At 46.6% G+C, this 14,084-nt stretch overlaps 1 protein-coding gene across 1 annotated transcript; it reads right to left on the reverse strand.

The window, feature by feature from the left end:
* Window positions 1–736: 736 nt before the first annotated feature.
* RPS14 (ribosomal protein S14) lies at window positions 737–6,829 on the reverse strand. The gene is made up of 5 exons (XM_006741263.3): window positions 6,672–6,829; window positions 4,196–4,346; window positions 3,403–3,564; window positions 1,815–1,891; window positions 737–854 (listed from the first exon to the last, which is right to left on the reverse strand). The coding sequence occupies exons 2-5, from the start codon at window positions 4,342–4,344 to the stop codon at window positions 787–789; spliced, it is 456 nt and encodes a 151-aa protein (XP_006741326.1). The 5' UTR covers window positions 4,345–4,346; window positions 6,672–6,829; the 3' UTR covers window positions 737–786.
* Window positions 6,830–14,084: the final 7,255 nt, after the last annotated feature.

A 14,084-nucleotide genomic window follows, 5' to 3' on the forward strand; every position in this document is an offset into this window, starting at 1 on the left:
TACTTTCTTGCAGAACACTCTGTACCATCTGGTGCCACTGGGTCCTTGGAGGTGGAGACAAGCTTCTGGAGAGCAAAAACTTTTTTTTTTATCACTGATGAAAATAGGGCTTGGTGTGTATTTGTGGGGTGACCGAATCTCTATGTACTTTATGTACTGATGTGGAACAATCTCCAAGATCTGCCAAGTGAGAACAAGCAAGATGAAGTAGCGTGTGCTCCCAATTTTGCACAGAAGGTGTGGGGGGCGAGTATACACCCACATGTGTTTATATATGGCTCAAGTCTGAAAGGCTCCTCTTCTGCTCAGACTACACTTGGCTCAACAGCTTCCACTCTGCTCCGGCTCTTTTAAGATTTAGTCCGTTTTTGGAACGAACATCTCCGCTTTCAAAACAAGGTCTCCGAGGCCTTGGTGGGCTTTAGCTGATGGCCACAACAAGCAGTGTGGAAAAGCCCCAACTGCAGCACAGGCACCTCACCTCTCCTGAGGCTACTCCTCCCAGGAAGTCACTTCACAGAACACAGGCTCACCCCATCGCATGTCAGGGGCCCAACCAATCCCTCCTGTGTTCCTGCTTGCCAAGTTACCTACGTCCTCTGAAGTAAAAGATCTACTAAATGCCTCCTGCTTTGTCCTGCACCTGTGACTGCGAGTCAGTCTCATGCCCTGGTCAAATTTCTAGGAGGAAAGAATCAAATATCCCTGAAGGAGAGAAGACTAGAGTCGAAATAGCTCACACAAAGGCAATTTATTAACAGAAAACAGTAATTTGAGGACTCCTGTTCACAGACGGCGACCACGGCGACCCCCCTTCCTGCGGGTGCTATCGGAGGGGATGGGGGTGACATCCTCTGTGGGGAGGAAGAGAAAACATCATTGCCTAGAGATGGATGGGAAAGAGTCCAGGCCTCCCTAGACCAGTGGTCTAACAGACCAGCAGTGAATCCCGCTGCTCCCCACGTGAATCCTCAGTATATAACACATGGACATGGACTGCCCCATCTGCTGCTTCCTCAAAATTTCTGATGTGGTCTCAACTCACTTTTCTGAAGGGGAAACTGAGGGTCAGAAAAGGCACTCAACTTACAATGTCAGAAGGAGGTGAAATAATCAGGTTTCTGACACCCAGCTCAGGGACTCTCTAGTGGAAAGATTCTTCTAAACAGGGGCAACTAAAAACTACCTCCTTTCCAAAAGGTAATAGGCTGAACCATTAACTAGACCGATCAGTATATGATGCTACCTTGTGTACAGAAAACAGGGAAGGGCTAACACCTTCTTAAGAGCTCTAAGAGGCCAGGAGATCACAGGCGTGAGGGGGCAGGCACCACACAGATGTAGGTGACTCGCTGTGATTCTCAACCATGGGAGGTGCTGCTCCCTGCACTCATTTTCCACTGTTAAAATGACTGGCAGGCTCTAATACTTTGTAGGAAAGAACCAAGGATATGGACGGTCTTAACAATTCAGGGGACAGACCACATAAAATGCCAACTCCCGTAAGAAACACTGAAAGAGACATTTCATCTCCCATCAGTTCCACCAGCCAGTCTCAAGTCCTGCACACCAGGCAGTGTGGGGCACAGAGGTTCAGGAATCAAACTGTGCTGTCAACATTCACATCAAGGTGATAGGGGTGCTTAGGGAGGAAATTCTGTCATATGGTGGGCCTCTTGCAACTCCATTAACTGTGGCACCCGAACTGCCAATAGACCCCAAACCAGGCACTGCATCCCACTGGGTACAACACAAACTTTCTGGGGTCAATGCTTCAAAGCAAATCCAAGTGCTAGCTAGAGGGAGGCACTTACCAATCCGCCCGATCTTCATTCCTGAGCGGGCAAGGGCTCTGAGGGCTGACTGGGCCCCAGGTCCAGGGGTCTTGGTTCTAGGGAAATGAGGATCTACATGAAGAAAAGCTCTGTCCAACTCATTAGGGGTTCCTTCTAGATCCCACAACCCTCTAGTTCAGGAATCTGCAACTTTTCGTAAAGGGCCAAACAATAAATATTTAAGGCTTAGTGGGCCACGTATGGTTTTTGTTGCATACTTTCTGGCCCATGCGTCAGAGTTTGTGCTCTGCTCTGCCTGCAGCCCACTTAAGGAACTGTCCTTCTTGCCAAAGGCTGTAATTTTTTTTTTTGGCAATCCATTTCCAGCTGCTTCCCCCACCCAAAACCAAAACACTAGCATCTCTCCAGAGGACCACTTTCTCTGGTCTGCTGCCCACACAGCATTTTTTTTTTTTAGTGTAAGCTCTATGCCCACAGTAGGCCTGAACTCATGACCCAGAGGTCAAGAGTTTCATGCTCTATCAACTGAGCCAGCCAGGTACCCTGAAGCAGGAGTCATCTTTAAAAAAAAAAAAAAAAAAATCCCCCTAGGGGCGCCTGTGTGGCTCAGTCGTTAAGCGTCTGCCTTCAGCTCAGGTCATGGTCCCAGGGTCCTGGGATCAAGCCCCACACTGGGCTCCCTGCTCAGTGGGAAGCCTGCTTCTCCCTCTCCCACTCCCCCTGCTTGTGCTCCTGCTCTCGCTGTCAAATAAATAAATCAAATCTTTAAAATAAAGAAAAATCCCCAATCTCTGGAGCACCTGGGTGGCTCGGGCACTTAAGGGTCCAAATCAATGTCAACTCAGGTCACAATCTCAGGGTCGCACTGAGCAATGGAATCTGCTTAAGATTCTCTCTCCCTCTGTACCGCACCCCGCCCACACATATTCTCTCTCACAAAAACAAGACTCCAATCTCATCAGGTCATTACTATTAAAAAGTTCTTATGCTCCCCCCCCACCCTCTTTGGCTAAAGTCCAAATCCTTACTGCTTCCTTTAAGACCTAGCAGGAACTTGCTCCTATCTCTCTGATCATACCTCATGCAACTCTTTCCCATAGATGTATCAAGTTCATTCCCACTCAAGACCTTTTCCCTGCAGTTGTATCTGGCTGGAATATTCTCTCCCTGCCCTTCCTTCACTGGACCAACTCCTGGCACAATATTTAGGTCTTAGCTGACATTACACTTTATCATTAACTCCCAACCCTCACACTGTACTTCTTACTTCCCAGCACTTGCCACAAATGGAAGGCGCATGTTCCCCTCGTCAGGCTGTTTAAAGTCGGCCTCTTCTACCTACACAGGAAGAGTAGAGGCTTTAACTACCCTTTTCGATCATTCTTTTCTAGTACCTAGAACACAATACCTGGTATACAGCTGAGTGCTCAATAAACAGTAAGTTGGGGGGTGGGAGGAGTAGAAGCAGTGGTGCAGCAACCAACTACTAAATACGAACACACTTATGATGTCTTGTGCAAAGTTACAAGAGAAAAACCAAGCCTCAAATTCGGTGCTCTGGCACCCAGGCCCAGAGATCTCACCACCCAGCCCCTGCCTTATGTACCTATTTCCTCCTGTGGCTCGTAGTTTGATGTGGAGGGCAGTGATGCCCAGCTCCTTGCACCTCTGGGCTACATCCTGGGCAGCCAACATGGCAGCATAGGGAGAGGACTCATCTCGGTCAGCCTTCACCTTCATTCCACCAGTCACGCGGCAGATGGTTTCCCTGGGAACAAAAGCTCAGTCATTTCTCTCATCCATCAAGAATTCTGAGTGCTTATCACATCCCTACTGAGTAAAGACTGCCAGAGTTCAGGTATGGCAGAGGATGAAGATTAACTTGAATATGCATCCTCCTTTCTAACAAGACTATGGCCATGGGTTCTGCCCTGATGGGGTTCAAAGACCCAAAATAAATGAACACTGTTATTAACAACATAAATTTACTTTTGCATTTAATCCTCCCAATTGCTCCATGAGCTCTCACCTTATATGAGAAAACCAAAGCTTAGTATTTGACTGACTTCACGTGTCATAAAAACTTGCTAATAGTAGCCAGAATCTGTACATAGAGGGGACTTCTGTCCACCCCTGCTCCTACAAAGTACCAAGAGATTGAGGATTCAAGGACTACACTTTAAGGTCATTAAGGGCAGAAGACGTGTCTCTTTCTTTCTCGTAACCCAAGTGCCTGGGAAATCACAGTATTTGTGGCCAAAGAGCCAAATGCATTCCTTATCTGAACATTCTTTTAAATTCTTTCACGAGAACCCCTTAACCTGCCAACCAGTTTCAGGGGTATTTCTTCCCCTAGAACCTTGCCAGTTTGGTCTGTGCCTCTTCACCCAGGTACTCACTTGCCAGAAAGATCGGTGACATGGACAAAAGTGTCATTGAAGGATGCAAAGATATGGCAGACACCAAACACATTTTCTCCTTCAGCTACCTGAGGTCCAAGGCTGATGACCTGTTCTTCCTTCTTTTCCTTCCCCTTGCGAGGTGCCATTTCTGAAAGAAGGAAAAAAATCCAACATTAGCAATGGACAAGGTTTCCACAACACTTTCTTCCTGGCTATTGAAGGAAATCTCCCAAGTTTTGCTCCTCTGTGTCCTGCTTCCCTCCACCCTAGTCTGTGAAACCTCATTTCTGCCTAAAACTCATTTCTCCCTGCATTTAGGGGCTTTTAACTGATGGCTAAAGAAAGCAAAGTACCTTGAGATAACCTTTCTCCTGAATCTACCAAAAGCACAGCTCATAGCACTTATAGGAAAGGAGCCTAGAGTTCTAAGCAGATCATAAGTATCCCTCAATTTTTTACCAAGTGGGCCTCAAAAACTGGCTTAGGTCTCTGGAGACCTCCAAGTTCAACTGACAGCTCTACAAACCCGGGCAAATCCATTATCCCTGAGCCTTACTGCCTCCAATATATATCCTGAGAAACTTCTGATGATTTGTTTAGGGTGACATAGCAAGTCAGTTGAAGAGCAGAAATGAAAACCAGGTTAAGAGATTCCTGGTCTACGAATCACAATACTTCCAATGCCAGGAGTGTTTCTGGTTTCCTGGCCCCCAAGTACCACGTACAGGTTAGGCTCAAAGAAGACTTTAAGACCACATCCAAAAAGGTTAGTACAAAGCCAAGGCCAATAACCTACCCATGAATTGGTGACACCTGAAGACCCTTTATGGAAGGCACCTGCTGCCTGAACTCTGCACGAATTCCTTGGCTTAGAATTCAAGGGTCCCTTACCCACATACCCTCTAGCTTCATCTACTATATCCTGTGCTCTACCAGATCCCTCCAAAAGCCAGTTTAAATGCTATCTCTTATTCTCTGACAACTGATCTCTTGCTGTCCTTCCACAACTGATTAAAACCAAATTCTTAAACTTTTACTAGAATCAAGCATTAAAGGCAGTAAAACTTATCTTCTTAGAAGGCTAAAAGAAAAGCCCCATCCCCAAAATTCAATGTTAGTGAAACCAGGTAACTGTAATCTGACATGGCATGTAATGGAATTAAACTGTCACAGACCGTAGGGGAGAGAGACGCTAACAGGAGGAAAGCAGGTGAGGATAGTAATACGAAGGCTAAGAGAGGACCTACTTTCTGACCAAAGCCCCAGGCCTCCTGAGACTCAAAAATCAGAACAATTTCCTAACACTTTCAGAAGACACTAGAAATAAGCAAGGCTCAGATGACTTAGGCTGTCCCCTTCCAGGTGAAGACAAACACAGCCTTGCCTAGGTTTGTAAAGACAGTGGCAAAACCAAACCTACAAACCAGTGTCCCAACCCCCAGTCCAGCACTCTCTACCCTGTATCAAGATGCCTCTATTCCATGAATAACCACAATTCCAGACCTGGAGAAGTTCACGTCTCCTGCGTTCCTGGATCTCCCCAGTGCCTTCCTTATATAAGGTCTAGTGAGTGATCACAGTAAGCACTACAAGTGTAGGCCTTGGGTGTACAAAGTTAACTACTCCTACGCTTTAATTAGATCCAACAGAGTAAGAATTGCAAGGAAGGTGCCAAGGGAGCTCACAGGAAGAGAAGCGTTTAAGTTCTGCCTGGAGAAGCCCAGAAAGACTCCAGCAGATGTGAAGTAAGGAAGCATGAATACGAATGCCTGCAGTGGCCACTCAACAAATGCCCATGTGCAGTTTCCCCACCCCGTGTCGCCCTTAAGTGGTGATGACAATGGTCCTTGGAGAATAAATTACAAACGCACAGCAGGTGCTCAGCAAACAACTGATGCACATTCCCTAAGCCCCGACTTCTGGCTTCGTGCGGCGCGCCCTAAGCGTCCAGTACTTGCAACGTGCCAGACTTAGCAATCACCCAGACTTAGGGAGCACCCAACACAGGGCCGTTTCTCCTGATTCCCTCCTTGAATCCTCACTACAACTCTATGGGGTCGGGGCGACAGTTAATCCTATTTCCCAAACAAGGACACGAACTAGGGATTAGGGACCGGGCCTGCGACCGCCCAAGAGGTTGGCGGAGTAAAGGTGAGAGGCCATTACTGACTAGGGTCCCCGCTCCTTCTCAACCACGCTGTGCGGCCCCTTACACGTAGCGGTGGCGGCAGCGCGGAGCCCGGGCCTTCAGGGCTGTAGCCGCACTCACCCCCACTTCACAAGCTCCTCCTCGAGAGAAGACCGCCACCTTCCGAGACAAGACGCGACCCTGAGTCTGGGGTCGGCCGGCCGCGCCCGTCTCGCCCGCACCTGGCTCAGCTTCCACGGAAACACCCCAGGCCCGCGACCCCGGCCCCGGTGAGTGCCCCCTGTCCCAGGATGCCACTCGATTGTCCTCGCCCAGGCCTCCTACCTGCGCGTCTTCTCCAGACTCCGCTACCGGAAAGAGAGAGTGGGAGTGGGCGGGGCGACGGGTCACGTCCGCGTCCCCGGAAGTGTACGCCTGAGGTCACGGAACGAGGCCGGCTCCCGGAAGATGCCGGCTTTAACGTTTCTAGGGAGTTGAAGACTCGCCCTCGGTAAAGGCGCTTTGCTTAAAAGAGTACCAAAGAAGGCAAGGGGCAGGGTGTCGCTGCGAGCGGGTCTACCTCTGAGACTGCAGGAAGCAGCTACATCTGAGTGAGGCGGGCCAGTGTGCAAAGATGGCGGGGCGCCGCGACTGGACGGACTTCCTGTATCCTGACCCCGGGCCTGGTCAGCCCGGAGGCAGCAGCGCTCCTCATGGCTCGGAGGGCAATAACAACAACAGCCGCGATCACTCTTTATGTGGTCTACTATGTACTGGGCAAAATAAGAACAAATTATTCAATATCTGTTATACACTAGCTTGGGCCGAGCAATTTATATGGATTGTTTCATTTGATCCTTACAAAATTATCAAATAGATAACTGTTTTCATTTCCCTTTTTACAGATAAGGCATGTTAACTGAATCACTCATTTGTGGCTGATTTGGAATTCTGACTTCAAAGCCTATATGTTTAACAGCCACTTCCATATATCCCTCCAATATTGAAGGATCTTGAAGGGTTGGGATAATGTATAGATGGAAATATGCGGAAGGGCCGAGAAGTAGGTCGTGTGTGTTTGTGTGTGTGTATGAATGTGTGTGTGTGTGTATATATATATAAATATATATATATATGTATAAGTGTATATATACATACATACATTTATATATAAAGCCCATGTAATGGATTGTATATATTGCATATATATATGAACGTTTTTGAACAAAATGATTGATTATACAGAGTAACATAGAGCCCTTTCTTTTCTAGAATTGGTGCCACTGAATAGCTTTAAGCTCAATTTAGGGAAGAACTTTTTTAAAAAGTGGTGCTTCTTTTTCCCTTTACAAAAGTAATTAATTACAGAAAACCCATAAAATAGAAACAGAAAGGAGAACAAAAGAGAAAAAAGAAATGACAGTCTTACCCCCACAATTAACACCTTGGTGTATGTCCTTTCCAAACATGATCTATGCAAATACATAAAGAAGAGGCACATCCTCTTTTTTTTTTTATTTTTTTTTAAAGATTTTATTTATTTATTTGAGACAGAGAGAATGAGAGAGACAGAGAGCACACGAGAGGGGGGAGGGTCAGAGGGAGAAGCAGGCTCCCTGCCGAGCAGGGAGCCCGATGCGGGACTCAATCCAGGGACTCCAGGATCATGACCTGAGCTGAAGGCAGTCGCTTAACCAACTGAGCCACCCAGGCGCCCCGCACATCCTCTTTTTTAAAAGAGAATAACCTTACAGTATCTTTCCTTGATGGTTTAAAAAAAATCCGTGCTCAATATAAACAATCTTCACAATAAAGAAAAGCATGGACAAAAAAGTAAAAATTGTCTCTACATACTTTCTTCTAATGATACCACCATTATCAAATTATTATCAAGGTGGAGCATCATTCTAGAAATAACTTTCTATTATCTATGCCAATATTTTTATTATATAGGGGCGCCTGGGTGGCTCAGTCGTTAAGCGTCTGCCTTCGGCTCAGGTCATGATCCTGGGGTCCTGGGATCGAGCCCCGCATTGGGCTCCCTGCTCCGCGGGAAGCCTGCTTCTCCCTCTCCCACTCCCCCTGCTTGTGTTCCCTCTCTCTCTGTGTCTCTCTCTGTCAAATAAATAAATGAAATCTTAAAAAAAATATTTTTATTATATAATACACAGTTTTAGGTAAATGAAATTGTATTCTGTATGTCATTTGGTAACTTTCTTTTACTCAACGTTGTGGACATCTTCCCATAACAACTAATAGAGATCTTCAACATTTCTTTACAATATTTTATTTTATTTTTTAAAAAGATTTTATTTATTTGACAGAGAGAGGGAGAGAGGGAGAGAGAGCACAAGCAGGGGGAGCAGCAGAAGGAGAGGGAGAAACAGGCTCTCTGCTGAGCAGGGAGCCCGATGCAGGGCTGGATCCTAGGACCTTGGGATCATGACCTGAGCGGAAGGCAGACACTTAACCGACTGAGCCACCTAGGTGCCCCACTTTACAAATATTTTAAATTTTATTTGCTATTTTGAATATTAAATGCATTCACAAAAATAAAAACTACAAACAGATATAAATAAGTATGCACAAAAAAAAGTCCTCCTCTCAATTCTGACTCCAGCAACCCAATCCTCTTCCTTGCAAACAACCAGGAATAGTTGTATTGTATCATTTTTAACTACTGTATGATATTCCTTTGTATAGCTCACCCATTATTTATTTAGCCAGTTCTCTATTGTTGGGAACAGAATTTGTAAATGTAGACAAAACTGTCAAGAACACACTTGTGCTATTTTTTCCTCAGGGTAGATTGCCAGAAGTCAAAAAGAATATATATTTGAAATTTGGATACATATTGCTAAATTGCCCCTCAGAAAGTTCTTATCAGTTTCCACTTTTGCTTAACTGAGAAACTAAATATGTCTCCTTGTATTGTATTTCTTCCATGGTTAGTAAGGTGAGATGTCTCTTTATGGATTATTTTGAGCATTTGCATAATTTATGTGAATTGTCTGTTTATAGTCCTGAAAAGGGAGGGCTTTTTATTCTCTAGTAGTGAGTTCCTCAATAGAAGAGGTATGATAGCAACCCTCAGGTTGCTGGAGGGGTGGAGTGTGGGGGGATGGGGTAACTAGGTGATGGGCATTAAGGAAGGCATGTGATGTAATGAGCGCTGGGTGTTATATAAGACTGATGAGTCACTGACCTCTACCTCTGAAGCCAATAATACGTTATATGTTAATTAATTGAATTTAAATTAAAAAAAGACATTTTCTTTCTCTTTATGAATTTCAAAATTATTTGCATAGAATATTTTACAGTATTGTATTAAATTATTTTAACATCTATATTTGTAGCTATGTATCTCAGTAAATGTTTGCATATTTTACCTCAAAAAAAAAAAAGAAGAAGAGATATGATAGTAGAGACTGGAGCATTGTGGAGTGAGTTCTTGCTTTGGGTAAGAATTTTATTAAACACACAGATCTCCGTGAGGGAGAACTTCATGAAGGAAGCATGGCTTGATCTTACAGCTGAAGATAGTCCATACAGTCACCGCAGAACATATTTTTTTAGGGGCACCTGGCTGGCTCAGTCAGCAGAGCATGTGACTCTTGATCTCGGGGTCATGAGTTCTAGCCCCACGTTGGGCATAGAGCTTACTTAAAAAAATAAAATAGACAAATATTTTAAAAAGAACATTTTTTTTTAACAGGGAAGTCTTACCTTCATACCAGAAACCAGCAAAGTCACTGCTTTCAAACTCCAATTCGATTATTTAATCAACATATTTATTATTTCTACAAATAGTTATTAGTTGTGAGTCCTTGGGCAAAAATTGTAACCTCTCTGCACTGTAGTTTTCTCACCTGTAAAATGGGGTAATAACTGTATTTTTAAAAATGTGTATTGAAACATATATCTTCAGTGGGCACTTGCTCTGTGCCAAGCTCTGAGATATAATAATATTGGCATTTAAGCTAAGACTTAAAAACAGAGCAGGAATTAGCTAAATGAAGGTGGAAAGAATGGTCTGGACAAGGAGAACAGTTTATGCAAAGGTCCTGAGGTGGGAAGGAACTGGGAGAGCTCAAGGAATTAAAAACATGGCCAGTATGGTTGGGGTATTGTGTGCGAGGGAAGGGGGTGGGAGATCATGGGAGGAACGGTGAGAGCCACTTCCTGCTGGGTCTTCTTACCTCTCTGTTGCCTTGCCTGCTTTCCCCATCACACCCCACCCCATGCAGCGTCAACACTGTAAACACAGGGAATATGTTTGCCATCACCTCTCATACTTTATTCATTCATTCAATAAATACTTACTGAGCCCTTAGTATGTGTCTCGCACTGTTCTAGATACTTGGAGTGCATTTGTGATCAAAATAGATAACGATCCTTCCTTTCTGGGAGTTTATGTTCTGGCAGCAGGGGCAGACATAATATCTAAATAAAATTTCTATTATGTTAGAAGGTAATCGATCAGTTACTATGGAAAGAAGAAAAAGTCCAGTAGGGTAAAGGATATTGCAGGTGTGGGGGCTTCTCAGGGAAGGGGTGGGGCATGTGGCAGAATTAAATTGAGAGCACAAGGTAGTCTTGTTGAGAGTTTGAGCAGAGGTGGGAGGCAGAAAAAGGAGCAAGTATTGCCAATATATAAGGGAAGATTATAACAAGCAGAGGGAACAGCATGTGCAAAGGCCCACAGCGGTGGGAGCACCACTGGTATAGTCCAGGAACGGTAAGGAGAGCAGTGTGGCTGGAGTAGAGTGAGTGAGGGGAGATGGGTGGAAGATGAGGAAATGCAGTGATGGGAGGTAACGGGTGCTGTGGGCAGATCATGTAGGCTTTTAGATCATTGGAGGGACTTTGGCTTTTACTCTGAATGGAGGCATCAGAGGGTTTTGAGCAAAGGAGTGACAGAATCTGACTTAGGTTTTAATAAGATCATTGAAGATTCTCTGTGGAGAATAGACTCTCAGTAGGGGTGGGAGTGAGGGGCTAATATAAAAGGAGGGGTTCCAGTTTAGAGGGGAGAGATACTGGTAGCTGAGCCCCAGGTGGCGTCAGTGGGGGCAGAAAGAAGCGATCAAAATTTGATTATATTTCTGAAGTAGATCCAACAGGATTTCTTGATAGATTAGACATGAGGCATATGAGAAAGAGAATTATCAAAGATGATTCCAGCATTTATGGTTGGAGGAACTGGAAAGATGGCATTGCCATCAGCCAGGATGGAGAAGGCCGAGAGTGAAGTAGGTTTTGGGGGGAAGAGCAGAGGTTCAATCATAGGCCTGAGTTTAAGGTGTTTATTGCACATCCAAGTGGAGGTACCAAGGAGGTTTTGGGGCTAGATGAGTCTGGAATCGAAGAGAGGTGTCTTCAGCGTCTAGATGGTATTTGAAATCATGAATCTGCTGGTGACCACCAAGGGGCTGAGTGCAGATGGACAAGAGGTCCAGGGAGTGAGCATTGGAGCATGGGGGTAAGAGAAAGAGATAGCCAGGGGAAAAGAAGCTGGGAACAGTGAGTTGGGAGGAAAACCGAGAGGGGTGTGACCAGGAAGCCAAGCGAAGAAAGGGAACCAAGGAGAAGGGAGGGGGCAGCTTTGCCAAAGCACCCAGAGGCAGATGTAGGGGGAGGCTGAGAATGTGCTCGGATGCAGCAACATGGGCGTTGGGGACCCCAGCAAGAGCAGTTTAAGCGTGCGCGTGTTGGAGTAGATGTAAGACAGAAATGAAGGCAACGTGTGCAAAGGACAGGATGAGAAAATGAGGAAATGGGATCAAGAGGTTCTTTTGGTTTATTCTTTTTAAAGGTTGTATCAATAACAGATGTTTGTACACTGATGGGAATGGTCTAGTACAGTGACAATTTGATGAAGGAGCTGTGTCCTTAAGCAGGTGAGATTTGATGGGCTTTAGTGCCCAGAGGGTGGAACCGACTCGAGGTAGGAGCGTGGGCAGTGCGTCTGTATAAATGGGGGAGAAGGAAGGTGTGCAGGGTAAGCACATGTCAGGGAGGGAGCTCGAGAGTGGCCTGGAGGAATGGCAGGAGGGGGAATGGCACGAGGCTGGGGACGGGTGGGGGGATAGGGAAGGTTGGAGGTGAGAGAAGGCTTGAAAGGGTCACTGAGATCTAGGGCACTAGAGGATAATTCTGGGGCAGCACGAAGGGCCCACTTGAGGTTGGTGGTTGGTGTTTTCTCCAGCCACGTTCAGCTGCATGGATGCAGCTATGGAATAAACAGAGCTTTGGATTTAACCAGAGTTGTGGTTTTGTCAAGAGAAGAGAACTTGAGAGAGGGGCAGGAGAATGAGGGTGAGTGCACAGGAACAAGATCATGACCGAGCATGACATTGAAGCTGGATGACTGGGGTTGTGAGAGCATCAAGGGGCTAAGGGACACCATAAAGACTGTGGGGGCAACAGGTCAGAGGTCCCGATGGGGCAAGGGGACAGCTGCAGTCAGTTACCGGCTGATACTTTGCGCTGGAGGTCAGGGGCTGAGGGGCATGGGATTGAGATGTTGGTTGAAAGAGGAGTTGCAGGCATTGGTAATGACCATGGGAGTGAGTGGCTCTTCATAGAGAAGAGCAGATCAAGGGACCAGAGGCCAGGGTGATGGCAGCATCCTCTGTGTGAATACTGAGAGGGCCAAGAAGTAAAACAGGAATAGACTGATGGAGAGTGATACAGAGGCCAGGGGAAAAGCCTTAAGGAGGGGAGGCAGGATGGGACCCAGGGGTTGGGAGATATCTTCGCTGAGGTGGAGTAAGGCGTGCTAGCTACAGGCCTGCGGTGACAAGATTCAAAACTAGTGTCCTTTAGTCTGTGTGTTGGGGGAGGGGGGCGGAGAATGGCCTGGAAATAACAATGAGGAGCAGGAGGATAACATGCTCACACCTTGTGGTTCCTATCCCCCTTCCATAGGCTGTGTAAGCAAAAGGGGAAGCCATGGGGAGGTCTGCAGGGAGATGGAGGGGAAATGGAGGGGAGGGCCAGATTTCCTAGGACAGGACGGGAAGGTCCAGAGAAGAGATGGAGAGAGAGGAAATCCCATTGCTGATGGCCTGGAATTCCCCAGGGCAGAATTCCAGAAGGCTTTGAGGAACTGAAGGAGGTGGGGGGGGGACTGAGGAGGGGCTGCCAGGGCCGCACTGGGACCTGGACGGATTGCCAGAGACAAGGGAGGCCCTGGGTGTGGGCAGGCGGTCAAGGCGGCAGAGCTTAGTGACTGAACCCTGCAGCCGCCCCGGGGAACAATGGTAGCAACAATAGCCCCTATGTTAATGGAACACTTACAGCACACCAGAGCCTGTCCCAAGCCAGGTGCATGCAACACCCCCCCCCCCCCCCGGGAGGCAGGACTGTTTTTGTCCCCTCATTTACAACTGAGCAAACAAGTAAGCAGTCAACAGCCATCGGTGGTGGTGCAGGGATGTGAGCCCAGGCAATCCGACTCCAGAGCCCCGAAGTTTTAGGTGTTTTCTAAACATCTGTTGGCTGGGTAAATGAAGAGCAGAGAATTAACCTGAGAAACCCACACCCAGCCCTTTGCTGGGCCCTGCCTGGAATGCCCCAAACTTCCCATGTTCAGCAACAGGTCACACTTTAATTTGTTCGTGGGTTCCATCCTCTGCTCTGCTTGGAGGCAAGCTTTGTGAACGGGAGCAAGGGAAGCGTGGGAAGAAAAAGCTGTGGCCCAGAGAGGGTGAGTTAGTTCACCACAGACACACAGCCAGGAGTCAGAGACCAACG

This window comes from Leptonychotes weddellii, chromosome 7 (assembly GCF_054177405.1).
Source record: "Leptonychotes weddellii isolate Sample4059 chromosome 7, ASM5417740v2, whole genome shotgun sequence".
NCBI lineage: Eukaryota > Metazoa > Chordata > Mammalia > Carnivora > Phocidae > Leptonychotes > Leptonychotes weddellii.

What these genes read in the sequence shown, in the direction of transcription:
- RPS14 (XM_006741263.3), bottom strand. Translation starts at nt 4,344, where the DNA reads ATGGCACCTCGCAAGGGGAAGGAAAAGAAGGAAGAACAGGTCATCAGC. An exon ending in CGAGCCACAGGAGGAAATAG is followed by an intron (nt 1,892 to 3,402) that starts GTACATAAGGCA and finishes TCATTTCCCTAG; the next exon opens with AACCAAGACCCCTGGACCTG. An exon ending in AATGAAGATCGGGCGGATTG is followed by an intron (nt 855 to 1,814) that starts GTAAGTGCCTCC and finishes TCCTCCCCACAG; the next exon opens with AGGATGTCACCCCCATCCCC.